Source organism: Equus asinus, chromosome 21, assembly GCF_041296235.1.
Source record: "Equus asinus isolate D_3611 breed Donkey chromosome 21, EquAss-T2T_v2, whole genome shotgun sequence".
Taxonomy (NCBI): Eukaryota; Metazoa; Chordata; class Mammalia; order Perissodactyla; family Equidae; genus Equus; species Equus asinus.
The window spans coordinates 12,988,996-13,015,904 of record NC_091810.1 but is presented as its reverse complement, the minus strand read 5'-3'; the positions used below and the strand labels follow the sequence as shown (position 1 = coordinate 13,015,904).

Sequence of the window (26,909 nt, the reverse complement as noted above, 5' to 3'; positions counted from 1 at the left end):
TGCGCATGCGCAGGGCGCGGGGTGCGCTTGCGCAAAGCGCAGGGCTACGTGGCCGGCCGGAAGTGGGCTGTGTGGAGTCGCCGCTCGACTGCTGTTGCTGGCTGTCGCGGTCCAGTACAGAGCTACTGCGTTGCGCCCCCGCGGCACCACCATGCTGAAGAAATTCGACAAGAAGGACGAGGAATCGGGTGAGGATGCCCAGGCCTGTACGTAGGCCTGGGGGCGGCCGGAACCCCGCGCAGGCTCTCGGCACCCTCCCTGGGAGCCCTCCTTTGGGGCTTCTGTCCTGACCCGGGGCCGAGGCCCAGTGAGGGACAGGGGCTTGTACTAAGGTCCACCACTGGTCAGTGGCAGACCTCGGAGAGCCCGAGCGTGCTCTCCAGCTCTCCCCCCCCCACGCCCCATTCGTAAGCTCAGGCCCCGATTCGCTGGGTGACCTTGGGCGGGTCACGTGCCTTTTTGGGCCTCAGTTTCCCCATCTATCAAGGGAGGGAACTGAGCCAGATGTTCCTTTACTTTGTCCGTCCTACCTCTTGGGATTCGCCAGGACTGCGTTGGGGTTGGCCAGACTGGGGCGCAGTTTTCGGAGGCAGTGTCCTGTGGCTGAGAACCGTGACTCTTTCATTCATTTTCTCAGCAAACATGTATTGAACGCTTACTGCGTGCCAGGAACTGTACTATGTTCCGATACTGCGGTAGAACAAGTAAGACACTCAGTGCCTGGGCTGGAAATATTAGAATGGTAACAGGCATAATGGAGGAGACAGACATCTATCAGATAATCACCTGTAACTAATTACAAATGTGACACGTTCTGTGAAGGAGTCCCAGGTGTGGGGGAGATGGTGGTCCCTGCACATAGTAGGGACTCAGTTAAGTACCAGTTGCATAAATGAATGCAAGACAGGATGCTATGAGAGGCACAGAAGGACTGTACCAGGGCTCCTGGGTGACTGAATAAGTGGTTTTGGGTAGCGTGGAGCTCCCTTGTGGGACAGCAGTGGTATCTATAGGCAGATTGTAAAGCTTTGATTGCCATTCCAGAGGAGTTGCAACTTGACTAGGTAGATGATAGGGACATCTTTCTGAAACTCAGGGTCACAACCTCTATTTAATGTTTTCTGTTCCCTGACTGTAGGAGGAGGCTCCAACCCATTCCAGCACCTTGAGAAGAGTGCAGTACTCCAGGAGGCAAGTGTCATTTGCTCCCCTGTATCTTCCATCATAAATATTCATGATTGATGTGATCAGAATACTAATACATTCAAAGTGCTGGTTTAAAAAACACTAGAGGAGAAGGCTGTTTTTAGAAAGACAGGAAAACTTTGTTCCTGGAGAGCGTTCCTTGTACTTACACTTCTGTTGTTTTCTTCATTTCTCTTTCTAGCTAACAAGTGTTTACTAGTATCTATCAGTCAATAAGTCAGCACATTCCTAAGTAATGCTTAGGGAAGATTGCAGGAGTTGTTAATAGATAAATTAAGGGGAAAAATCCAAAACTCTTTCCTTATGACAATAAGCTTGTCCAGGCAAGTGTCTTTATTTATTCTGAGTCTTCTCAGACCTTGTATGTGCTTGAAGGGAGTCAATGGAAGGGAAATAAGCTGGGATGGAAGGTAATATTCTTGGTTGCTTCTTCTCAGGCCCGTGTATTTAACGAAACTCCCATCAATCCTCGGAAATGTGCCCACATCCTCACCAAGATCCTTTACCTCATCAACCAGGTAACAGAGTGAGGCTTGGGGGTGGGAAAACGGTGTCGGGGCATGTTGGGGGTTGTATAAGTCAAACAGCCATTAGGCTGTTCGACAGCCACTGTATGGTTGTAATCAGTGGCCCCCCTCTGGGTCACCTCAGCGTCCAACTCTGATATGTTGCCTTTCATGGACCCTCTGCAGGGTCCGAAGATCTGGCCTGGACTGATCTGGCAGGAAGGGCCTTCTGGCCCCTCTGTCCCAGGCTGAGACTTCTTTCTTGATTAAAATAGGGGGAGCACCTAGGGACCACTGAAGCAACGGAGGCCTTCTTTGCCATGACCAAGCTCTTTCAGTCCAATGATGTAAGTGTGCCACCCCCAGCTTTCCTCAAGAGGGGGCACCTGTGACAGGGTGGTGGGAGGGCCAAGGGAAAGTCACCTCACCTATCAGTGTGGACTGCCTTTGTGTAGGTTGGAGTTTTCTTTTGTTAGTGAGGAGAATTCTCTGAACTAACATATGTTGCCAGTCTTCCTCTTTTTTTTTGCTTGAGGAAGATTGTCACTGAGCTAACATCTGTGCAGGTCTTCCTCTCTTTTGTATGTGAGTGGCTGCCACAGCATGACTGACAAGTGGTGTAGGTCCGTGCCCGGGATCCGAACTTGCAAACCTGGGCTGCCAGAGCGGAGTGCACTGGATTTAACCACTATGCCACAGGGCCAGCCCCAAGAGTGGAGTTTTCTTTTCCTTCCCCTGGCCCTCATGCTGAGCCAGGGGTCATAGGGCTTTTCCTATTTCTTTCCCAGCCCACCCTCCGTCGCATGTGCTACTTGACCATCAAGGAGATGTCTTGCATCGCAGAGGATGTCATCATCGTCACCAGCAGGTGCATCTTGGGTCTGTGGATGGCTCCTCTGATGGGTTCCATTGATACAGAGGCCATTTTTTCTCATGTGTACCTGGTGATGAGAGACTTTGTTTGACATATTGCCAGGCGTCCTTTCCTCTCTATCTCTCTCATCATTCACTTACTGCTGCCCACCCCATGGCATGACAGCCTCCAGAGTGTGCTGTTTCCCCTTTAATTCTCTGGCCTTTGCTCAGGTACAAACCCTTCCTTCACTTGATGCCTCTTAGTCAACTGAGCCAGCCTGGAACTTTCATGAAGACTTTAGTGGGTACCCGGAGAGAACACAAGAAAAGCAGACATAAAGAATGCAGAAGTGTTCAAATAGGCTTGCTTACCCAGTGTTGGTTTCTGCATCAGGCTGAGTGATTCAGGGTACAGAGGTGACTGAGGTATAGTCTCTGCCCTTAAGAACTGGGACTCAGTTCTCTTATTTCTTCCTGCCACATTTTTTTTGGGGGGATGTTATATATTTGTTTGTAGGTCTATTGAGAAAATATTTATTGAGCGTCTACCAGTCGTTGTGTGTACCTCTGGGAACAGAGCAGCAAACAAGAGAGACATGGCCTCTGCAGCCCGAGAATTTACAGAGAAATAACCAGGCAGTCGGCCCTTAAGATCGGGTATCATATGGGTTATCACAGGAAGTATGATGTGAGAGCAGACCAGAAGGCTCCCAGCTTGCATTTGATCAGGAAAGGCCTCCAAGAACTGTCAGTGTGGCATCCTGAGGGGTGAATGAGAAATGGCAGGACAGAGGTGGAGGTGAGGGGTGAGGCGTGCTCAAGGCTGAGGAAACAGCATGTGCAAAGGCTGGGAGAGGAGAGAGTTTGGGGACTTCTCTGTTAAGGAGTTTGCACTTGAGGGAAATGGCAGTCAGAAGCCTTAGGGATGTTTTAGTCAAGGCAGAGGAATGACCTGGTCAGTTTTGAGTTTTATAAAAATTCCTTTGGCTGCTGTCTGGAGTTTGGCTTGGAAGGATTAAGAATACAGAGAAAATGCTTGTTAGGACAATGGTGTAGTGATCCAGGCAGGTGATGAGGTGACGGGAGCTGGAGAGGGCTGGGTGGGGTTTTGGGCTTGGGCAGGGCAGGGCAAGCTACTGTGTGTGGACAAGGCTTTCTCCCCTGCCCTGCAGCCTGACAAAGGACATGACCGGGAAAGAAGACAACTACCGGGGCCCGGCTGTACGAGCCCTCTGCCAGATCACTGACGTGAGTCTGCTGCCCCGCCAAGCCAGCCCTCTCTTTCCCCGCTTCTCATCGAGGCTCAGGCTCATCCTTTGCACGCTTTAGGTGGTCTCGTCTCCTGGGCAAAGCACTGAGCCAGGAGATGGGGTGGGGGGCGGTGCAGGAACACAAAAAACACATTTGCTTTCTTCCTCCATACCCCATCACCTGCCCTCCTGAGGGCTGCTGAGGACCAGTTGGGCCTCCTCCTGCCCACCCCCCCTTGTCCCCACAGAGCACCATGCTGCAGGCTATTGAGCGCTACATGAAACAGGCTATCGTGGACAAGGTGCCCAGTGTCTCCAGCTCCGCCCTGGTGTCTTCCCTGGTGTGTAGCTGTGGCTGGGGCCCTGTGGGGCCAGGGGCAGGGGGTGGATTGGGAAACTGAAGAAAATATGAGTTGCTTTCCAGTAGAAAAGAGAAGTGTTTCTGTCTCCCCACATCTGAGAGTCCCACCTGCCTTGTCAGTGACAAGCACCTGGGGACCTCTGGGTTGGTTGAGGAGGGGCCTTGACCCATCCCTTGGGGTGACAGGTTGTTGGAGTTTGGGCCTGGTAGGAAATCTTCTGCCAGGGTGGGGAGAGTGAGGGTGGGAGCCGTCCTGAGTTTGTGCACTGTGTCAGAAGACCAGGCCAATAGAGAGGGAAGACCCAGAGCTGGGCTGAACTGAGAGCTGAGCCCAGGAGGTGTGATGGGAGACCCTTCTGCCTGCCTGGTCCTTAATGTGCCCTGTTGCCCATAGCACCTGCTGAAGTGCAGCTTTGACGTGGTCAAGCGCTGGGTGAATGAGGCCCAGGAGGCAGCATCCAGTGATAACATCATGGTCCAGGTGAGATGTGAGTGGAGCAGTGTTATTTACAATACTTAGGCAGATAGCATGGCACTGGCCAGAATGGACAGTCACCACGGAGATCCTGGTGCCTCTAGCCAAAGCAGGCTTTAATCCTTTGTCATTGGATTGTGGGGAGACTTGGGAGTTTTAGAAAAGCATTCAGGGCACCACTTGGGATGGGTGGGAGGTGGGAGCTGGGAGAGATTGGTTTAGAGACTGCTTACCAGCTGGTGCCAAGATATTCATGTATTTTGATAACCAGCTGAGTATTGTTTTGGGGTATGCCATGTAGCAAACCTCACTGAGGAAGGCAGAGGGCCTTTGCCAAGCTGGCTTTGTTGGTGATGCATGGACATAATCTTAGCGGACTTTCATCTACATAACTCTTCGTTAGTGACCTAGGCCAGGAATTCCTTTGATCTCTCCAAGTCTTGATTTCCTTGTCTGTAAAATGTGAGTGAAAGTCCCTGCCTCACAAAGCCGTGAAGGTCAAATGCAGCGGCATCTATAACATCTGACTCATCTGCCACAGCCCTGGAGGTGCTTCCTTTGTGTTTACCTGCCCCCTCTCTCCTCAGCCTTTGTACTGATTCTTGCCTCTAGGGCCAGCTGTGGCCCCTCAGAACACTTCCTAGGGTAACAGGAGCTTCCCACATAGAAGGCCCACACAGCTGCCATGTCATAGCCTTTGAATGCCACTCTGGCAAGGAAACCAAAAAGCAGAGGGGACAAGAAATAAGTCTGCACACCTTGCATCTCCAGAAGAGCAGTCCCTGGACTTTAGGCCCTCCAGACCTAGCTTTGCCAGTACCAGCCGCGAGTCCTTGGGCAGGTCAGTGGGGATAAGAATATCTACCATCAGGGTGTTGTAGGGTTTACCCTATGTAAGGTCTGCCCTGCGTAAGGCTTACCCTACGTTGTAAGGTCTCATGTCTGAGGTGTGCTGCACAGCACCTTACAACACACGTCCGTGCTCGGGGCCTGGCTCACACTTTCCCTTTCTTGTCAAAAGACGCTTGGTCTCCTCCCACTGTTTCTCTCTGTGGCATCTGTTCCCCTCCACATCTGTACTCATGATGCCCGTTGAGGCCGTTGCTGAAATCAAGGGGTGAGAACGAGAACTGCAGACACACTCATGTGGTTTGTTGAGCTTTGTGCTGGGGGCTCTCCATACAGAGCATCTGGGGGAATTGTCACAGCCACTCTGTTAGGTAGCTGCTACGATGCCCATCTTAGCAATGAGAAGGCTGAAGCCCAGAGAGATGGGGTGGCCACCCAGGGCCACACAGCTGGAAGACCTGAGCTTCACATTCCTGTGCTCTGCTGCTGTCTCCTGTCCTGTAGTACCATGCCCTGGGGCTCCTGTACCATGTGCGTAAGAATGACCGCCTGGCCGTCAATAAGATGATCAGCAAGTTCACCCGGCATGGCCTCAAGTCTCCCTTTGCCTATTGCATGATGATCCGGGTGGCCAGCAAGCAGCTGGAAGAGGAGGATGGCAGGTAACAGCTTTTGTCTCCTCTGGCAGGATGCTGCCTCATTCAGCTTACCATGCTGGGCCATCCCCAGCTGCTTTTTGCCGCCCTTGTTCTTTTGTAGCCGTGACAGCCCACTGTTTGACTTCATCGAGAGCTGCTTGCGCAACAAGCATGAGATGGTGGTGTATGAAGCCGCCTCGGCCATCGTCAATCTGCCAGGCTGCAGTGCCAAAGAGCTGGCCCCAGCTGTGTCAGGTTACCAGACATTCCTTCACCCCAGCCTCACATGTTTGTGCCTGCTGGGAACTGGGCCCTGGGCCGGGGGTTGAGGGAAAGAAAGAAAATGCCCTCAAATAAGCCACAGTCTCATGGTAAGAGAAGACATCAGTACCTGGTAAGCCCTACTCTCTGCCCAGCACTGGGCCAGGGCTTCTCCCATGGGTTACGTATTGGGGGATAGGGTACTTTTAGTTCCATCTTAACCACTGATGAGGCTGAGGCGAGTGGCAGAGGTGAAGTTCAAAGCTATTCTGCGGGCTGTCAGGCTGGCTAGCTATGGCAAGAGGGCCTGGTGGAAGAACCCAGGATTTATGGCCAGCACGTGCTCTCTAGGGCCTGAGCCATCTCAGGGCAAGGAGACAGCAATACATAGGAGTCATTTGGAGCCTGCACGCTGGAGCCCGATAGCCCAGGTTGGAGTCCCGGCTCTACCACTTACCAGCTGGGTGAGCCTGGACAAGTCATCTACCCTCTCTGTGCTCCACCTTCTTCTCTAGAATGTGCATGGTAATTGTGCCTGTTACACAGGGTCAGGGTAGGCAGTAAACTTGTGTGATCTATACAAATGGCTGAGAACGGTGCCTCACACCGTGGTGAACACAGCATAAGTGTTCTCTCCGGTTATTCAGAAGGATCCACCAGGGTTAAGTTGTTGGGATCCAGTGTGTGGGTAATCGGGCCTGGTTTGTGCAGGACCCTGCCCTGGGTGTTGAGATCTCACTGTGTATTAGAATAGCAAGCATGTGAGGGTGTGTGAAGGAGTTGGGACTGGAAAGCGGGTACATTGAGAAGTTAGAAAAGAGGAGATTCTTCTGGGTTCTAAACCCAGATTCAAAGAGTGGGAGAGGGGGAGAGCATTCTAGAGAAGAAAACCCATTGAAAGCCAAGATTTTATGTCAGGAGAGCTCAAGTTGCAGATTTTTAGGAAGGATTGGACCTCCTGCTTTTCAAATATTGTCCATAATAATACTATAAAACTGGTCAGGCAGAGAGATGGGGCTTGTGTTTGAAGAGAGATGTCTCCCTTCCTCTTCAGAGACAAACACAAAAGAACTAAATGAATCCATTCACTGGTTTGGGTGTTTATTTGTTCTTATTATAGTCCCCATGTTTCCAGAATAAGAAAAGATATAAGTAAGACAGAGCCTTCAAAATAAGGGTTATCTTATTTAAGGAAAACAAATAGGTGCTGAAAAAGTCTAAGGGAACAAAAGCCAAGTTATGAAGAAAGGAACATGGATCCTGCAGAGAACAACAGTCCTGTTCACGACATAGGGAGTGCAGAACGGAGCCCTGAGCTTCCTGACAACCAAAGCACAGGGAGGGACGTGCTGCCTGCCGTGTGCTGATGTAGGAGAGGAACTGAGGCACCTGTTTAAGGCAGGACTGAGGAAGTTCTGGCTTCTGCACATGCCCCCGAAGAGAGGCGTAGAGTTTCACCTCATGGGAGTCAAGGACTCAGGCTTTAGATGCCAGCAGTCCTGGACTTCAGTCCTGCTCCTGCCACTCGCTGGCTGCTAACCCAGAGTCACTTGTGTTGCTTTACCCCTTTGTGCTTCAGTCTTTGTCTGTCAAACAGGGATAAGAATAGTAGCTGTCGTGGGGTTGTGAGGAGTCATTGAGACGAGGCACGGCAGCTCCTCCACACAGTGCCTGGTACACAGCAGGTGCTCAGCAAACAGCAGCTGTTGTGAGAACCACTGGGTTCTCATGAGCATATTAAGGCCTCTTTGCTCCTGGCACCAGGGAGAAAAGAGCTCTCTTCCTTGGTTGGGGTGGGAGTGCCAGCAGGGAAATGAGCTGAGCAGAGGGTTTGAGTCTGAGCAGCCTCAGAGCCCTTGTACGCCCTTGAGGCCCTGTTCCTGCCCTTCCCTGGAGGCCTCCCTGGGTTTTTCCACCTGCCAGGCAGTGAAACAGCCTGACCTGTGGCATCTGTCTCCCCACAGTGCTTCAGCTCTTCTGCAGCTCACCCAAGGCTGCTCTCCGCTATGCCGCGGTCCGCACCCTCAATAAGGTAAGAGTCCAAGGGTGGGTGGAATGGGGGCCTGGCCTTTGGAGAGGGTTGGGGGAGGTGGTCTGATCCCGCTAGAGGTGTTTCCTAGCCCCTGACCTGGACTGTGAAAGGTGTAGCCCTGGTCACTTATTTTCTTCCAGATGGTGAGATGAGCTCATCTGAAGGACCTCTGACTAGGCCAAACCCATCCAGTGGAATGACAGAAGTCCTTTTTTTAATCTCTCATCGCTATTCTCTTTATCTCTTTCTTCCTAAAACAGGTTGCCATGAAGCATCCATCAGCAGTGACAGCCTGTAATCTGGACCTGGAGAACCTGGTTACAGATTCGAATCGCAGTATTGCCACACTGGCCATCACCACCCTCCTCAAGACGGGCAGCGAGAGCAGCATTGACCGCCTCATGAAGCAGATCTCCTCCTTTATGTCAGAGATCTCGGATGAATTCAAGGTACCCTCAGTTCCCGGAGTAAGGAAGAGCCTCTGTGCCTGCCCTCCGTGCCGGATTGACCTGAGGGGCTGGTCATGCTGGAGGACTCATGGAGAAGGCTGGCATGTGGCCCTTCACAGGGTTTGGTCTTGGGAGATGCACACAGTCCTGCCTGTAGGCCTTTGTCCATATTATTCCTTTATATTGCAAGACCAGTAGCTTCCAGGCCATTTGGATTCCTGTATTAATTCCTGAAGTGTTTTGGTGCACTTGTTGTATACTATGTAGAGTGTTTGGAGAGGGGAACATAGGAGTGAGCAAGACAGGGATCTGGTGTCCTGGAGCTAACTTTCTAATGAGGGGAGGTAAACAGTAAACAAGTAAATAAGTGCTCCGATGAGATCATTTCAGACACTGGCAGAGCAGAGAAGTGGAAATGCAGTGGAGGTTCCCAAGGAGAAGCATGGTCTGGGAATGTGAGAGGGCTGGCTGGGGGAAGATCCAGGATGAAAGGCAGGCGCCAAGTTGTTGTGGACAGGAGGGAGAGAGGCAGCCTGTGAGGGGGTTGGGAGCTTTGGGGCTAGTCGTAGGTGATGAAGCCAGAGAGTAGGGAGGCGCTAGGTCATGTAAGACTTTGTGAGTCCTGATAGAGAGTTTTGATTTTAAGGAAGGTATTGTAGAGTTTTTTCGGAAGTATCTTTAGTTTTTAATTTTTTTTTAGTTTTGTTTTATTTATTTTTTTGCTGAGGAAGATTCGCCCTGAGCTAACATCTGTGCCAATCTTCCTCTGTATTTTAGGATGTGGGCCACCAGCACAGCATGGCTGCTAACATAGTGGTATAGGTCCATGTCGAGGAGCTGAACCTGGGCTGCTGAAGTGGATCATGCTGAACTTAACCACTAGGCCACCTGACCTGGCCCTTTTTTAACTTTTGTTTTGAAATAGTTCACAGGAGGTTACAAAGAAATGTACTGGGGCTGGCCCCGTGGCCGAATGGTTAAGTTCACGTGCTGTGCTTCGGTGGCCCAGGGTTTTGCTGGTTGGGATTCTGGGTACAGCTTGTCAGGCTGTGCTGAGGTGGCATCCCACATAGCACAGTCAGAAGGAGCTGCCACTAGAATACACAACTGTGTACTGGGGGCTTTGGGGAGAAGAAAGGGGGAAAAAAAAAGATTGGCAACAGATGCTATCTCAGGTGCCAATCTTTAAAAGAAAAAGAAAAAGAGAAGAAGTGTACTGGGGCCGGCCCCGTGGCTGAGTGGTTAAGTTCGCGTGCTCCGCTTCGGGGGTCCAGGGTTTCGCCAGTTCGGATCCTGGGAGCAGACATGGCACCACTCATTAGGTCACATTGAGGCGGCGTCCCACATGCCACAACTGGAGGGACCCACAACTAAAATATACACTGTATACTTGGGGGATTTGGGAAGAAAAAGCAGGGAAAAAAAAAAAAGAGAAATGTACTGAGAAGTCTTGTGCACCCCCTTCCCCAACTCTCTCCTCCACTACCCACACAACCACAGTATAATGTCAACCAGCATTGGCACAATCCATAGTTTATTCACCAGTTATGCAGGTGCCTCTGTGTGTGTATGAAGCTCTATGCAATTTTGTCACATTGTGTAGTCTTGCAAAACTTCTACCACAGTCAAGATACTCAACTGTACCATAGCCAGAAGACTTTCTTGTGTTGTTATCCTATATAGCCACACCTCTTCCCTCCTTCCCATCCCTAACCCCTGGCAACCACTACTGTGTTCTCAATTATGTAATTAGGTTGTGTCACAATTGTTACATAAATGGGATTATGTAGTATGTTATTGGAGAGTTTTAATCAGGGCAGACAGTAATATGAGTAATTATAATATGGTAAGTTCTATAGTGTGGATTATGCAAAGCAGGCAGAAATAAATTCTGCCTATGGGTTTTTAAGAATGCTTTGTATACTGAAATGACACAGTGAGATTTGCATATTCGAAAGATCCTTCTGGAGCAGCTTGGAGCATCAGCTAGGGTGAGACATTATCGCAGGAGTTCAGAAAAGAGATGATGGCACCTAAAGCAGGCTGCAGAAGTGGGCAAGGAGGGATGGTTTGAGAGCTCTTCAAGGAACAGAGCCAACTAGCAGGTGTGTGTGAAGGCCAAGGGAGTGAATTTTGTCAGAGATGATGCCGTTTTCTAGTTTGGGTTGATGGTGGTAATGAGTTTTGGGAAGGAGGGAGAGGGTCAGGTCTTGGATAAGGAAAGAGGGAAGGTAATTGCAGACGTGTTGAGTTTGAGGTGCCTGTGGGCAGCAGGTGGAGCTGTCTGGTAGACATTTGAAACACTTGAGCTCATACAAGAAAGATTTGGGCGTCAGTGGCATAGAAGAAGTGATTAAAACCATGGGAAGAGATAAGATTGCCAAAGAGACTGTGTGAGAAGAGAAGATGGCCAAGGACAGAATACCCAGAGGCAGGCTTGATGAAAGAAGAGTCAGAAAAGCTGGTGGGTGGGAATCAGGGGAATAGGGGGAGGGGAGAGCAGCAGGACAAGGAGCCCCATCCAGAGTGGGGCTCTCAGACTTACCTTGAGGTCTGAGTAGAAAAGCAGAGTTTTGGGGACTCAGAGTCTGGACCTGGGGCTGTTCGGACTGCTCTCCATGCCACCCTGCCCCGCATGGCTCTGGGGTTGCGTGCTCCCTGAGGGTGGTGATGGAGTTCCTCTCATCTCCTTGCCCTTGTGTCACATCCAGGACCTGGCCTTGCCTTGGAAAGGACTCCTTTGGCACTTAGTGAACTAAGTGACTTGATCCTGGTGGCAAGGGTCTGCTCCTCACACATGTCTGTTTGACTCAGGTGGTGGTTGTCCAGGCCATCAGTGCTCTGTGTCAGAAGTATCCTCGCAAACACGCCGTCCTTATGAACTTCCTGTTCACTATGCTTCGGGAAGAGGTAAGAGTAGGGGGCATTCAGGACATGCCAGGTCTCCTGGTACAAGGAGTGACCTGGCTCCTGGCTCCGTGCTCAACTTGGAGCCGAGAGCCTGTTCTTCTTGGGTGTGCCCAAATCAGCCTATTAACTGGCTGGATTCCGTGGTGCCAGCAGCCCTTTAAACTCCTCACGGACCAACAGTAAAAACGTGCAGCAATTGCTAGTAATTATGGTAATGACTCACTTCCCTGGCTTTACAGACACAGCAGATGCCCCGAGGCAATGTTTGTGGGGAAGATGGCAAAACACGTGCTCTGTACTGGTGTTGTCTAGCATACAAATATTCTGGGCCATTCCAAGAGCTCTAGGGGTGGTTTCTTGTGAAGCTGGTGCTAATACTGTGACATTGGTTCTATTTTTGTTCCTGATTCACTTATGCCACCTTTCTTAGATGTCTCAACAAAACCGGTTAATTCAGAGGAGCAGAAGCAGAGTGCTCAAGGGCTAGCTTTGGTCCCCAGAGATTTGGTGCCCCTTTGCCCCAACCTCAGAGTGGCCCTTGGACTGAGGCAGTAGAGGAACCGTTGCCTTGTGTGTCTTTGGGTTTCCCAGGAGTGTCAGAAGGGAAGAGGGCGCTAACGTCTAGGGAGCCTTCAGCTAATGGGCCTGGCACTTTGGAGACACTTCACAGTGTACAGTCTGTGATCCTAGTAACTGGCCTTGTCATCAGACACTATTTTCTCCCTTTAGAAATCAGATATCTGAGACTCAGAGAGGTGAAGTGACCTGCCTGTGGTCATCTAACTAAGGTGACCTGATCTTGGAGTATCTGAGCCAAGATCTGTCTGGCTCCAAAGCCCATGGTTTTCTCTCAACCTCCCTGGCTCCCAGAACAACACATGGTTCCTTAAGTGTAAGAAAGACTTTGACTCCTTAGAGTGCCGCACTCGAACATGGCACCTTGTCTGCTGGAAAAGGTTTGTCACTCCCACAGGGGGGCGTCATCCTCTAGTCACAGCAGCTGCCAGCAAAGCCTCGCAGTTACTCTGAACTTCTTGGTCTCCCCCAGGCTGGTTTGCTAGCCGTAGAACTGATAGTGAGAGTAGCGTTTGAAGGTTCTCAGAGTACCTGCTCACACAGCAGCCTCACTGAAATGTAACTCACACACACAAGGAATTCACACAGTGTACAAACAGCATATGGTAAAATACACACAGCACAAGTATATTCATGTTGTTGTGCCACTGATCTCCGGAACTTTCTCATCCTGCAAAACTGAAACTCCCTGTCCCTTGGACAGAAATAGTTCCTCCTACCCCCAGTATCTGGCAGCCTCCATTCTACCTTCTGTCTCTATGAATTTGACTACTCTAGATATTTTATATAAGTGGAATCATATACTATTGTCTTTTTATGTCTGGCTTATTTCACTTAGCGTAATGCCCTCAAAGTTCATCCATCTTGTAATGTGAGTCAGAATTTCTTTCCTTTTGAATGCTGAATAATATTCCATTGTATGTATAGACCACATTGCCTTTATGAATTAATCCATCAATGGACAGTTGGGTTGCTTCCATGTTTTGGCTATTGTGAATAATGCTGCTATGAACATGGGTGTGCAAATATCTATTTGAGACCCTGCTTTTAATTCTTTGGGGTATATACCCAGAAGTAGAATTGCCAAATCACATAGTAATTCTATTTTTAAAAAGTTTTTAAGGAGCTACCATACTGTTTTCCATAGCATCTACACCACCCATTCTGCCTTTGTCTCAAAGTTAGGAAGAAAAATAAGACCCAAAATGTTTTCTATCAAACCAGCTACTGAAAGTGCCCCACTTGACCTTGAGGTCTGAGTAGCGTCCAGTGAGCGTGTAGTCTAAGGCTTTTGTTTTACACAAAAAGGAGATTGAGACCCAGAGAGCCAGGTTCCTTGCCTCTAGGTTCTGGATTTGGACCACTGTGCCTGGTCCTGGTTAAGCTCTGGGCCTCATGGCTCAGTTCTGGCAAGAGCAGCCTCCTTGCTCAGCTTGATTCCTCCCGCTGCAGGGCGGCTTTGAGTACAAGCGGGCCATTGTGGACTGCATCATCAGCATCATTGAGGAGAACTCGGAGAGCAAGGAGACAGGGCTGTCACACCTGTGCGAATTCATTGAAGACTGCGAGTTCACTGTGCTGGCCACTCGCATCCTGCATCTCCTGGGCCAGGAGGGGCCCAAGACCAACAACCCCTCCAAGTACATCCGCTTCATCTATAACCGAGTGGTCTTGGAGCACGAAGAGGTCCGAGCAGGTGGGTCTGAGCAGGGCTGAACTTGGCCTCTTAGCTACTTCTTGATTAGACTGCCCCAGCAGAGGGGCCGGAGCCTCCAGTGGGGACGAGGGCACTTGGTGTTCTTGCCTCACAGGGTTAATTTTTTATAATATTGTAGGAAGGACCTCTGATGCTTAGATGTCGTCTAGTTGAATGGTTCTTAGCCTCTCTAATTTGTTGATTTTTTTTTTAAATATGTTGGTGTTAAGCTTTTTTTTTTATTTAGTTTTTTCTCTTTAATAATAGCCTTATTGAGATATATTTCACATACCATAAAATTCACTCTTTTAAATGAGTGTACAATTCTGTGTGCAACGATCATATTCTTAATTTTACTTTTAATTTACTGTTCTTCTCTTGTCTGCTGGATATATTTTTCTCTTTCAGTAATTGATATTCATTAAGTATTAGTTCATTTTCTCATTTGTGTTAACCTAAAACTTAACTGCGAATTGAGGCCATTTGTATTCAGAAGCTGAGAAGCCTGACCTTGTGGCCAGCTTCTGTGGCCTCATCATATTTAATGCTGAAAACAGTCCCTGAATGGGACTGCCTTTTCCATGAAGCAGATGAGGAAGTTGAGGCTGGGTGGTGCCAAGATCCACCATTGGTGATGTGAGAGCCGCTTGTGTTGGTGGTGGGTTCAGGCCTCCTCGCTAGGGACTGCTGGGCTCTGGGGCTCTTCTGCTCGGAGACCCATTCGAAGCGCTGGAAGTGCCAGGCGGTGAGCTGTCCCATCCATCAGGTAAATCATATGTGGTTCATAAACACAGGTGCTGTGAGTGCTCTGGCCAAGTTTGGAGCACAGAATGAAGAGATGTTACCCAGTATCTTGGTGTTGCTGAAGAGGTGAGTCTGGGCCATAGGGCCCGGGTGAGTTTCTTTTTAACTAAAAAGGGGGAGAAAAGTTATACAATTGTGAATTTTAAGTAAAAAATAGAAAGCACTGGGCCAGCCCCAGTGGCCTAGTGGTTAAATTTGGTGCGTTCCACTTTGGAGGCCCAGGTTTGGTTCCTGGGCGTGGAACTATACCACTCATCTGTCAGAGACCATGCTGTAGCAGCAGCTCACATACAAAAAGAGGAAGGTTGGCAGCCAATGTTGGATCAGGGCGAATCTTCCTCAGCAAAAAATAAAATAAAAATAGCATAGAAAAGCATGAAAAACAAAGTCATGCAAAAATCCCTCCACCCAGGCATGATCATTATTAATTTGGTTATTTTCTTTTTTAAAAAAAATAGCTTTATTGAGATATTATTCACAAACCATATAATTCACTCATTTATTTATTTAGTTTTAAAGATTGGCACCTGAGCTAACAACTATTGCTAATCTTTTTTTTTCCCTCCCCAAATCCCCCCAGCACATAGTTGTATATTTTAGTTGTGGGTCCTTCTAGTTGTGGCATGTGGGACACCGCCTCAGCATGGCCTGATGAGCAGTGCCATGTCCGCACCCCAGCATCCGAACTGATGAAACCCTGGGCTGCCAAAGTGGAACACGCGAACTTAACCACTCGGCCATGGGGCCGGCCCCTAATTTACTCATTTAAAATGTGTAATACAATGATTTTTAGTATATTCACAGAGTTGTACAATCATCACCACAATCTAAGCTTAAAACATTATCACCCCAAAAAGAAACCCTACATTCTTTAGTAGTCACTTCTCCCTCCCCTCAAACCTCCTTCCCCCCAGGCCTAGGCTCATCTACTTTGCGTCTCTATGGATTTGCCCATTCTAGACGTTTCCTATAATTGCAGTCATACGATGTCTGGCCTTTTGTGTGTCTGGCTTCTTCGCAGTGTTTTCAGGTTCATCCGTGTTGCAGCATGTACTAGTACTTCATTCTTTCTTATTGAGAAATAACCTTTCATTGCATGTTTGATGTATCCGTTCATCAGTTGATGGACATTTAGGTTGTTGTCCACTTTTTGGCTCTTGCAAACAATGCTGCTATGAACATTCATGTACAAGTTTTTGTGTGACATGTTTTCAGTTCTCTTGGGGATGTATCTCGGAGTGGAGTTGTTGGGTCATATTAAATTCTTTTTTTGATGTATGCTGTTGGATACAGGAGATTGCCTCCCTCACTGTGTAGGCTTTAGGGAAAGAGTCCAGGGAATATGAATATGGCTACCTCCTAGTTAATTATTTCGACTCTCTGGGCCCCATGTGTGTTTGATGCACGGATACCACATCCGGGGACTGAACTCTCAGCTTCAGAAGACCTGCTTCCTTTCACCACCTTCTGATGAAGCCCTGCAGGATCCTTTCTGCCACCCCTGTGGGGCCCCAGTCAAGATTACCTTGTCTTCCGGCTGCAGGTGTGTGATGGATGATGACAATGAAGTAAGGGACCGAGCCACCTTTTATCTCAATGTCCTGGAACAGAAGCAGAAGGCCCTCAATGCAGGCTATATCCTAAATGGTGAGTCTCCCTGGCTGTCTTTGATCTGGGTGCCTATCGGAGCTGTGGCTCTTCTCATCAATTCAGAGCAGGTACACCCTCCGTTGGCAGGGAAAATCTGAGGCAAGATGCTGTTGGCTGGACTTGGAGGGCAATTTCATGGCATCACTGTGACCTCAGGAGACCTAGGGTCATGCAGTTCACACCATTGTGGGTGGGAACAGCCCAGTGAATTGAAATGCTAGTCGTTCATAAAAACCTCTGCCGTATTTGCATAGTGCTTTACCCTTTTTGAGTCACTCTTGTGTATGCTTTACTCCCCACACCAGTTCTATGAAGGAGGACGTAGATGAGAAAGTGGAGGCTCAGAGGGTTAGGTGGTTTTCCCAGGGTCATACAGCCTAGACCTCAGGCCTCAGTCTTCCATGGGGGATCCCTGGTGCTCGTTCTGTCATGTGTGCCAGGCAGAGTGACCTCTCTCCTACTGGCCTTTAGGTCTGACCGTATCCATCCCTGGTCTGGAGAGGGCTCTGCAGCAGTACACTCTAGAACCGTCAGAAAAACCTTTTGACCTCAAGTCTGTGCCCCTGGCCACCACTCCTATGGCAGAGCAGAGAACAGGTAAGTAACACCTGTGTTCCTTTCAGAGGCCCTCAGGTCCAGGCCTCCGTTGCGGGGTCTGCATTGGCCACGAAGCCACTAAACCCAATCAGGAGGGATGGGGTTGTGCTGGGAGGAGGGAATAATCCTTTCTGTCTCTGGCTCCAGGAAACTGAGACACATACACACAAAGATTTGCTCTCTTTCTCATATATTCTGTACTTCACACTCTCAGGAGGGTTGGAAATTGTAATCCCTAAGTAGTAGCACTGTGGTCAACACCATGCTGCCCCGTAACTGGAGTTGTGGATCACCATGTGTATTTGCTCCTGCAGAAAGCACCCCCGTCACAGCAGCCAAGCAGCCTGAGAAAGTGGCAGCCACCCGGCAGGAGATCTTCCAGGGTGAGTGGCAGTGCGCAGTGGGGTTCTCAGGACCTGGACTTGGGCTCCTCAGCTTTGCGGGGTAGCTGCTCTCCTCAGGGGAATGAAGAGTAAGAACTGTCATTTGTGGGGTCTGTGCTGAGTGCTGGGCCCTGAGAAGACTTTTAGATGGCACATTTGACCCTCAGGTGGAGGTATGAGGTCCATTTGGTGTCTGAGGAATTGGAAGTTCAGAGAAAGTGACGTGCCCAAGGTTGCACAGCAGGAAAGTGGAGGGTCTGGAATTAAGATCCAGATCAAACTGGCTCAGAGTGCCACCCAGCCTTGGTTTTCAGGGCTCAGGTCGCTGGAGCCCAGGCCAGTTCAGAATGTCTGATTCAGCACAGTTGGGTCCAAAGACACTGTACTTTTTTTCGGATTCCAGATGTGTTTAGTCCACGCTGCCTTATAAGGTTTTGTCTAGGGATTCATCCGTTCCTCTGGTCTTGTGTTTTTTTTTGTTTTTTTTTTTTTTTTTTTTTAAAGATTTTATTTTTTCCTTTTTCTCCTCAAAGCCCCCCGGTACATAGTTGTGTATTCTTCGTTGTGGGTTCCTCTAGTTGTGGCATGTGGGACGCTGCCCCAGTGTGGTCTGACGAGCAGTGCCATGTCCGCGCCCAGGATTCGAACCGACGAAACACTGGGCCGCCTGCAGCGGAGCGCGCGAACTTAACCACTCGGCCACGGGGCCAGCCCCTGGTCTTGTGTTTTTTAAGGGGAGGGGCTGTGTATCTAACTGCCAGACCATTTTATCCATTGACTTCCCACCTTTAAGGACTAGCCTCTTCCTTCATGAAGCCCTCCCTGATCTCCTAAGCTCATCACTTCTACTCAGCTCTTCCGTCTTCTCGTAAATAGTTCTGTGTGGTTCTTCACATGTTCTTTTGTTGTTCTCTCACAGCACCTAGCACAGTGCCTTTCTTCCTCACAGTAGGCTCCTAGTTATTGTTGAATTGGAGTAAATTCCCCCTTTTCCATTCCATTCCAGAATCTTGTCTTCTGTCAACATATTATCTTTCAGATTCAGCAAAACTAGGATCCTGAGCTAACTTGGATCACTCTAATTTGAAACTTTTCCTTCTGTATTTGTTCCCCTCTTGCTGTTATCACAAATCGCCACAAACTTCATGGCTTAACACAACACAAATTGGTTATCTTACAGTTCTGAGGTCCTAAGTCCAAAGTGGGTTTCCCTGTGTTCTCAGTGCTGTGCTCTCTCTGGAGGCTTATAGGAGAATCGTTTCCTTGCCTTTTCTAGCTTCCGGAGGCTGCCTACATTCTTTGCCTAGTGACCCCTTCCTCCATCTTCAAAGCAGTGTAGCCTCTTCATGACCCTTCTGCCTCCTCTCATAAGGACCCTTGTGATTACATTGGGCCCACCCAAACAATCCAGGGTAATCTCCCATCTCAAGATCCAACTTAATCATATCTGCAAAGTCCCTTTTACCATGTGACATAACATATTCACAGAGTTGGAGCTTAGCTCGTGGACATCTTGGGGGCCATCATTCTGCCACACCTTCCGTGGGAGACTCCTCCTAAGCCTCGTACAGGGTATCAGTTCTATTTTTAAACTGTCTTCTAAAGCCTCATTTATCATCACATGTTAAATGCTACGAACTTTGCTAGATCTTGACACTTACTGCCTCATTTATCTTCAGAACAACCTTGTGAGCAAGACTATTGTATCTATTTTATTGACGAAGAGTCTGAAGCTCAGAGGCATTAGCTGATAGCTACTAGCAGAACCCCCCAGGTAGTAAGTGTTAGGTCTAGAGACCTGACGACCAGTGAAATAAATTCCCGTAGAAAAGCACTCTGATGACCAATGATCATGGAGGCCCAAAGGTTCCTCCTGATATCTAAGCTGGTTCTTTCTGGGCTCTTTTTGCTGGCATGTTCATCAGATACAGTCCTTCAGGCAGCAAATGGCTGACGCAGTCACATTGGCTGACATTTTGTAGGGGGAGAAAACAAAATAATAACAGTAATGCCTCCCTTGTCTCTCTATCCCTGAAACATGAGTTGAGTACCTACTAAGTACAGGGCAGAATAGCAGATCCCTGCCCTCAGGGCAAAATTCCTGTCCTTACAGAGTTCAATTTCATTGGGAAAACAAGTTGAAAATCTTAGCATAGTGGTCTTCAAATATCGGGATACGTAAGAGTCGTCTGAGGAAACTTGTTAGAAATGCAGATTCCTGCGTCCCGACCCCAGAGATTCTGAGAGAGCAGATTTGGGATGGGTCCAGGAATCTGAATTTTTAACAAGCCCCCACCCCCAGATAATTCTGACACAGGTGATCTGTGCCTTTAGCTTGAGGAATCTTGCCCTGCCGTGGAACAGGGAAGGGGACAGCAGCTCTAGCCATCATAGGCAGACACCATGTGTGCAGACAGCTGCCAGATACCTCATTCCCCTGGACGGGTCAGAGGGCCCAGCCCAGTGCTGGAACCTGGCTACAGGGTGTAGGGATAGGCTTTACCGGATGCCCACAGACCACCTGAGTTGGGTTTTCTGCAACACTCTGAAACATTTCCTTATTGGCCATTTGTCTTAACTGACAAATGTATAGGACCAGTTTGTTCTTTTGCCTGATTCTTTAGCTGTGACAGCATTCATCTCATCGTCTTAGTCCTTCCTAATTTCTACCTCCTTTTAAGAATCCTTGCTGAGCTAAAGTTGAGGGAGTCTCCAAATGGATTAGGCCTAGGACAGTGGGGTCTCCCAGTCAGTTTATTGCTTCTGAGGTCTTTCATGGGATGGAGGGGAGAAGAGTATTTGTGGTGGGTGGTACAATTTAAAGTTAGGGAGACGAGAAAATGCACCGATATGTTTAGGAAATAGCGAGTAACCCAGTCGTATAGACATCCATCCATCTCACTAGAGTGAAAGACCTTGAGAATTGGGCATGAACATTTATTAGAAACCATCACAAGTTGGTTTGGGAATTGAAAAGCTGAGTGGACATGTGGCCTGTGGGTTTCAGAGCAGTTGGCGGCAGTGCCAGAATTCTGTGGGCTGGGGCCCCTCTTCAAGTCGTCGCCTGAGCCTGTGGCCCTCACTGAGTCAGAGACAGAGTACGTTGTCCGCTGCACCAAACACACCTTCACTGACCACATGGTGTTCCAGGTGAGCAGGGAGGGCTGAGGCCCTGCTGGGGCTTGGGCCTAGGCAGTGGTCCCAGGGTGATGGGTCCTGTAGGGTCATGGTTCCCCCATACTGAATTGGTTGGGAGCCCAATTTGATGACAGGATCTGTCACCAGCCGGTATGTCTCTTTCACCCTTGACCTAGGACCTCTCTGGCTCCTGAGTGTCAGCATGGAGACAGGGAGCCTGGGCAGGGGGACTGGGATGGGGGTCATTTTGGCCCACAGGGTGAGAGGTAGGACCTCTTGGCAGCAGGGCTTGGACCTAGAGTGGTGTCTAAGCAACCCCTCTCCGCTGTGGTCCAGTTTGACTGTACGAACACACTCAACGACCAGACCTTGGAGAATGTCACGGTGCAGATGGAGCCCACTGAGGCCTACGAGGTGCTCTGTTACGTGCCTGCCCGGAGCCTTCCCTACAACCAGCCTGGGACCTGCTACACACTGGTGGCACTGCCCAAGGAAGACCCCACAGCTGGTGAGCCCTTCTCCAGACACTGCCCTGGCCTTGTGGGAGCCCTTGGGATCAGGATGAGGTGGGCAGCTTGTGCACTAGCCGTTGGTCTCCTATGAGAGCTTCAACTCTTATTTCAGTCCTGAGAAGCAGCATGATGGCTAAGTCCTGGGTACTTCTCATGCATTATCTGATTTCATTCTCACTTAAGGCCTATGGGGATAAGTACTGCTGTCCCTGTTCCCAGATGAGGAAACAGACTCAGGTGGAATGACTTGTCTAAGTTCACACGGCTGGTAGGAGGCAGAACCCAGGTCTCTCTGGGCCTCAGACCAGTGCTCATTGTACCATGAAAGCACAAAGGCACGATACTGAACCATCCCAAATCCACTCCTCCCAAGGAAACCACCAGCTGCTTTTCCCAGACCTTGGACAGTGGGCTTGTGACTACTATGTGGACATAGCCATCCCACAGCATCTCTGCTTCCCTCTTTCTTCCTTCCTCACGAGGAGACTCCTCATACCTGTGGTTTCACTCTCCTGCCTTCTACGTGGTGGCATCCCTGTCCAGATTTGTGGAGTTGGATGGCGTGTTGCTGCTACCGATAACATAGCAGACACCCAGAGAGCAGGTTATGGCCACCTGCCCTAGGAGGAGCTCGTCCCCACAGTGGCTGGGGACATCCTGACCACCCAGCCTGTCTTCCCTGCAGTGGCCTGCACGTTCAGCTGCATGATGAAGTTCACTGTCAAGGACTGCGACCCCACCACTGGGGAGACCGATGACGATGGCTATGAGGATGAATATGTGGTAAGAAGCTAGTGTCAGGAGGCTCAGTTCTGTGCCTGAGGCTGCAGAGCAACTCCCTCCAGGAGCTGACAACGAGACGTGAAGCGCTTTCTTGCTGTTTTGGGCTTTACAGCTCTCTTTGAAACTTTTTTTTAACTTAAAAAATACATGCTCATGTGCAGAACAAAACTTGGGAAATAGAAAAACAAAGCATAAACAAACAGGAGGACATTACCCCATAGTCTTTGGGAGGTTTTGGAGTGAGGGAGTTGTATAGCTGAGGTCATTCTATACATTATACATCTTGCTGTTTTCACTTAGTACCATGGTGTAAGTATTTTCTTGTGTCATTATAAATACTTTATAAACACACTTTTTAATGAGTTTGAAATCCTCTATTACATAAATATGTCATAACTCACTAGACTCTGTCTTCCTTTAACGTTAGGCATTTGGGATTCCAAATTTTCACTACAAATGCTACATTAAACATCCCTTTGGGTGCAAATTTTTATTTGCATTTCAGATTATCTCCTTAGGATAGATTCCTGGAAGTGGAATAATTGGGTCAAAGGATAAGCATGATTTTAAGACTCTTTGATTCATTTTGTCAGCTTGCTTTCTAGAGTAATTGGATCAGTTTGTGTCTGCTGGGTGGTCCTTTGATGCAGTGAAATAGCCCTTCAAATTCCACCTCTCTGAGCTTGGATGGAACCGAGTGCAGGATCGTTCTGGGGTTTGACGATGGGGCAGTGGCTCAGTGCCATCTGAGTGCAGACTGTTATGCTCGGCCTGGGGTTGGAGATTGCTAGAACTCCTCATGACTAGAGGGACAGTCACTGTGGAATATAACTGACTCGCACGGTTGTGTCATCCTAGCACCACTGTTGAGGAGGGGCCTCCCTGAGTCAGCAATGACCCTAAGGGCAGGAACTGCCCCAGGACCAGGTGAGCTCCTTGGGAGAGGCAGGTCTGAGGCAGTGCTGCTGTGTAGGAGCCACGTCCTGCTTATGTGCACCTGGCACATCCACAAGAGTAGGGGCTCAGGGAAGATGTGTTGGGGGAATGGATGGGGAAGCTTTGGGTATGCTCAGTCCGAAGTAGGGCGAAGTATTGTGTGTCAAGTTCAGGGAGGACACAGCTAGGATGGAGGTGGGCGTCCAGGACAGGTAGGCCCAGAGGACACAGCTGAGGTAGGGGGAGGACCTGCTGAGTCATAGGAGTGACCGAGCCACAGGAGGCAGACCTCTGCGAGTGCTCTCTACAGGCCCTGGATCCTTGAGGCGCTGACTCTAGGGGCTCTAGAGGGGGTGCGATCTTGCAGCTGACACCCTAAGGTGGCTACTGGGTCAGGGTGTTTTCCGTTGAAGGGACGCCACTTGGCTGTGACCACCTTGAGGACAGGGACCCAGTCAAGTTGCTGTGTGTCCCCAGAGCCTAGCACAGTGCTCAGCACCGAGCAAGCAGCTGCTGAATGTGTTGCAGGAAAGGATGAGCAGCGAGTACAGCGCAGAGGCGCAGAGGTGCACAAGCAGGGAGTTTCTCCTGCGGAAGTGCGTGCCTAACGGCCCCCTCCCTCTCCCCAGCTGGAAGACCTGGAAGTCGCTGTAGCTGACCACATCCAGAAGGTCATGAAGCTGAACTTCGAAGCAGCCTGGGATGAGGTAGGAGATGAGTTCGAGAAGGAGGAAACATTCACCTTGTCGACCATCAAGACACTTGAAGGTAAAATCCTTGGCTACTGTTGGCGTGCCTCTCCCCTTTCTCTCCTCCCCGCCCCCTGCCCCCAAGGATCCAGGGCCAATGTCTAGAGTGCATACTTCAGACGCCACTTCATTAAAAGCCCCTTAGAGCAGGGTTAGGGGATGGGGAGTGGTGGTGGCACAAAGGGAGACAAGATCTGTGGGTTAATGATACTGGGATTTCTCCGTGCAGAGGCTGTGGGCAATATTGTGAAATTCCTGGGAATGCACCCTTGTGAGAGGTCGGACAAAGTGCCGGATAACAAGAACACCCACACGCTGCTCCTGGCTGGTAAGCGGCATTTCTGAGTGGGAGGGGCCTGGGCAGCTCGCAGTGCAGACGCCACTGCATCCTGGGAATGCACGCCCACTGGGAACACAGGGATCCCAACTCACAGTGCCGATGGCTCACCAGGGGCGAAAAGACCCGCAGTGAAATGTCCCCTCCCAACCCTTGCTGCCAGTCATCGGTTCCCTTCCACAGGCGGCCAGTGTCACTATTACAGGCAATGCCGCTCTGTCCTCCAGGGATTCTGTGGATAGTAAAGTGAATACAGACACATTTCCCTTTTTTAACTCAAATGTTTATGTACACATGGTATGTACATTGCTCTGGACCTGGTTTTTCACTCAACAGTGCATCTTGGAGATCTGCCCTATCAGTACATAGACTGTCCTCATTCTTTGTTTCTTTTGACTGTGGTAAAATATACATAACATAAAATTTACCGTTTTAACCATTTAACCATTTGTACAGTTCAGTGGCATTAAGTACATTCACACTGTTGTGCAATTGTCACCACCATCCTCTCCAGAACTTCTTCCTCATCCCAAACTGAATCCTCGTTCCTGTGTATAGCTGCCTCGTATCCCACTATGTGGATGTTCCATAGGTTACAGAACCGGCCGTATCAGTGAACACTTAGACTGTTCCAGTCTTTTGCTGTTACAGACAGGGCTACAGTGAATGATCCCAGACATCACATATACATATATACACACATACTTTATTTTTCACGTGTGCACTGAGAATATCTATAGGATAAGTTTCCCAAGGCATTACCAGGTCAAAGTGCATTTCTCATTTCGATAAATATTTCCAGTTGCCTTCCATAGGAATTGTATGCCTTTCCTCTCCACTCTGGACAACACACTGTATTATCAGATTTTATGATCTTTATCAGCCTTAGTGAAAAATGGTGTCTTAGTGTAGATTTATTTTACATTTCTTGTATATTGAATGAAGTTAAGCATCTTGTCAAACGTTAAGTGCCATTGTGTTTCCTTTTCTATGAATTATTTTCATATCCTTCATCCAATTTTCTACTGGGTTGTTGGTCTTTTCTAATAGGAATGGAATTTTAAGCATTCATCTTGGAAATTTTCAAACATACACAAAAATTGAATAGTACAATGAACCTCTGAGTGCCCATCTTCCAGCTAAAACAACTAATAGCATCTATACCCCCACCCATTCTCTCCCTTAGATTTTTTTTGGGGGGGGGAGGGTGAGTAAGATTGGCCCTGAGCTAACATCTGTTGCCAATCCTCCTCTTTTGTTTTTTCCTCCCCAAAGCCCCAGCACACAGTTGTATATCCTAGTTGTAAGTCATTCTAGTTCTGTGTGGGATGCCGCCACAGCATGGCTTGAGCAGTGTGTAGGTCTGCACGCAGAATCCGAACTGGTGAACCCTAGGCCACTGAAGTGGAGCAGGTGAACTTAACCACTCGGCCACAGGGCCAGCCCCTCCCTTAGATTATTTTAAAGCAAATTCTAGATAAAGCATTTTGTATATAAATATTTCTGTTTCTGGATGTTTCTCTAAGAGATAATGACTCTTTATTTAAGGGGAGGGGCAATACAGTTATCACATGTAAAACAGTGAACAGAAGGAAATGGGAGATGCTTTTTGCTGAGAGTTTATAAACAGGGTTGGGAAGGGAGCTCTGCTTTGGTGCCCTGCTCACAGCTGACAGCCCCCAAGCCCACTGAAGCCCCTCAGTCCTTGGGTCTTCCAGACACCTGCTCTGCAGTTTTGTCACGGTGGGGGCTGTCCCTTCATCGTGCTCTTAGATCCAGCCAACGTGTGAGAGCCTCTGACATCAGGGACGAGGCTTGTATGTCTGTTAATGTATTTGAGCTTGGCAGAAGCTTGAAATACGGTTAGTATTATCTCCTCCACTTTGTAGATGAGGATACTGCAGCTGAGAGAAGCGGAGTAAGGCACGTGAGCCTCAGGGATTTCAGCCCAGCTCTCCTGGTTCCAGGCCACTCCCATTTCACTGCACCAGAGCTGCCCGGATCAGTGGCTGCAAACGCCACCCTCAGCCTAGCCTCTGCAGCCCCTTCTGCCTTACACTCCTGTATTTATTGTCTCTTCCCTTCTAGGTGTGTTCCGGGGTGGTCATGACATCCTGGTGCGCTCCCGGCTGCTGCTTTTGGATACAGTAACAATGCAGGTGACAGCCAGAAGTTCGGAGGAGCTGCCAGTAGACATCATCTTGGCGTCTGTGGGCTGAGGCCAGCCTGCATAGGCCCTGCTCCCACCCTTCTCCCCCCAGCACTACGCAGAAGTCACAGCGCGTCCTCCTGAACCCAGTAGAAACTCCTCAAGCCTGTGTATTCAGAAACAATTAGGAATCATTGAGGGTGTTTTCTTTTTAATTTAATCTCTGCCTCGGGACTACTAGGGGTAACTTTTTTTTTTTAAATAGAGGATGGTTTTAGCTTGTCCTAGAACTGGCTGCCCTGGCTGCCAGGGAAGGGACATTGCAGATGAATAAAATGCTTGCATCTCCTCTCGAATTTATCCCCCCTAAAACCATCTTGTCCCTATAAATAAATCAGCACGTATTTACTGAACGACTGTTACTTCTGCAGGCTCATGCTTCAGGGCTCCACCTTCCCCTTCGAGGCCGCCCCACCGAGAACACCTGCTCTGTCCCCTTTGCACCCACAGCCCTTTGGCTGCTGTACTTTGCAGGAGGCAGGAGCGGCTCCCACTCGGCGTGGGAGCCCCAGGCCCGGAAACAGGAGCAGCGCAGGTCTGCGGAGGCAATGACGCTGAAATACACCTGTAAAGCCGTTTAAAAAACCAGGCCTCCCCTCAGAGGTTCAGGCTTGGGGGCGGGGGAAGGTGAGGCCCCGAACGCCTCGTTCTGGAGCCCACAGAAGTCTGAGAGTGACTGTGGCTCACGGAGGTTTTCCTCATGGGTGCTCAGCTTTGCCCCGAACTCTGAGGCAGGCGGCAACACGG

General features: G+C 49.3%; 1 protein-coding gene across 1 annotated transcript; it reads left to right on the top strand.

Annotated features, from left to right (window-relative positions):
* The first annotated feature begins 14 nt into the window (after window positions 1-14).
* COPG1 (COPI coat complex subunit gamma 1) lies at window positions 15-26,515 on the top strand. The gene is made up of 24 exons (XM_044755176.2): window positions 15-188; window positions 1,139-1,191; window positions 1,644-1,724; window positions 1,988-2,059; window positions 2,501-2,580; window positions 3,740-3,815; window positions 4,066-4,158; window positions 4,573-4,659; window positions 6,007-6,164; window positions 6,262-6,395; window positions 8,366-8,433; window positions 8,694-8,882; window positions 11,697-11,792; window positions 13,821-14,064; window positions 14,859-14,934; window positions 16,412-16,515; window positions 16,990-17,115; window positions 17,430-17,498; window positions 20,506-20,648; window positions 20,973-21,144; window positions 21,834-21,931; window positions 23,497-23,635; window positions 23,846-23,944; window positions 26,042-26,515. The coding sequence occupies exons 1-24, from the start codon at window positions 152-154 to the stop codon at window positions 26,170-26,172; spliced, it is 2,625 nt and encodes an 874-aa protein (XP_044611111.1). The 5' UTR covers window positions 15-151; the 3' UTR covers window positions 26,173-26,515.
* The last annotated feature ends 394 nt before the right edge of the window (window positions 26,516-26,909 follow it).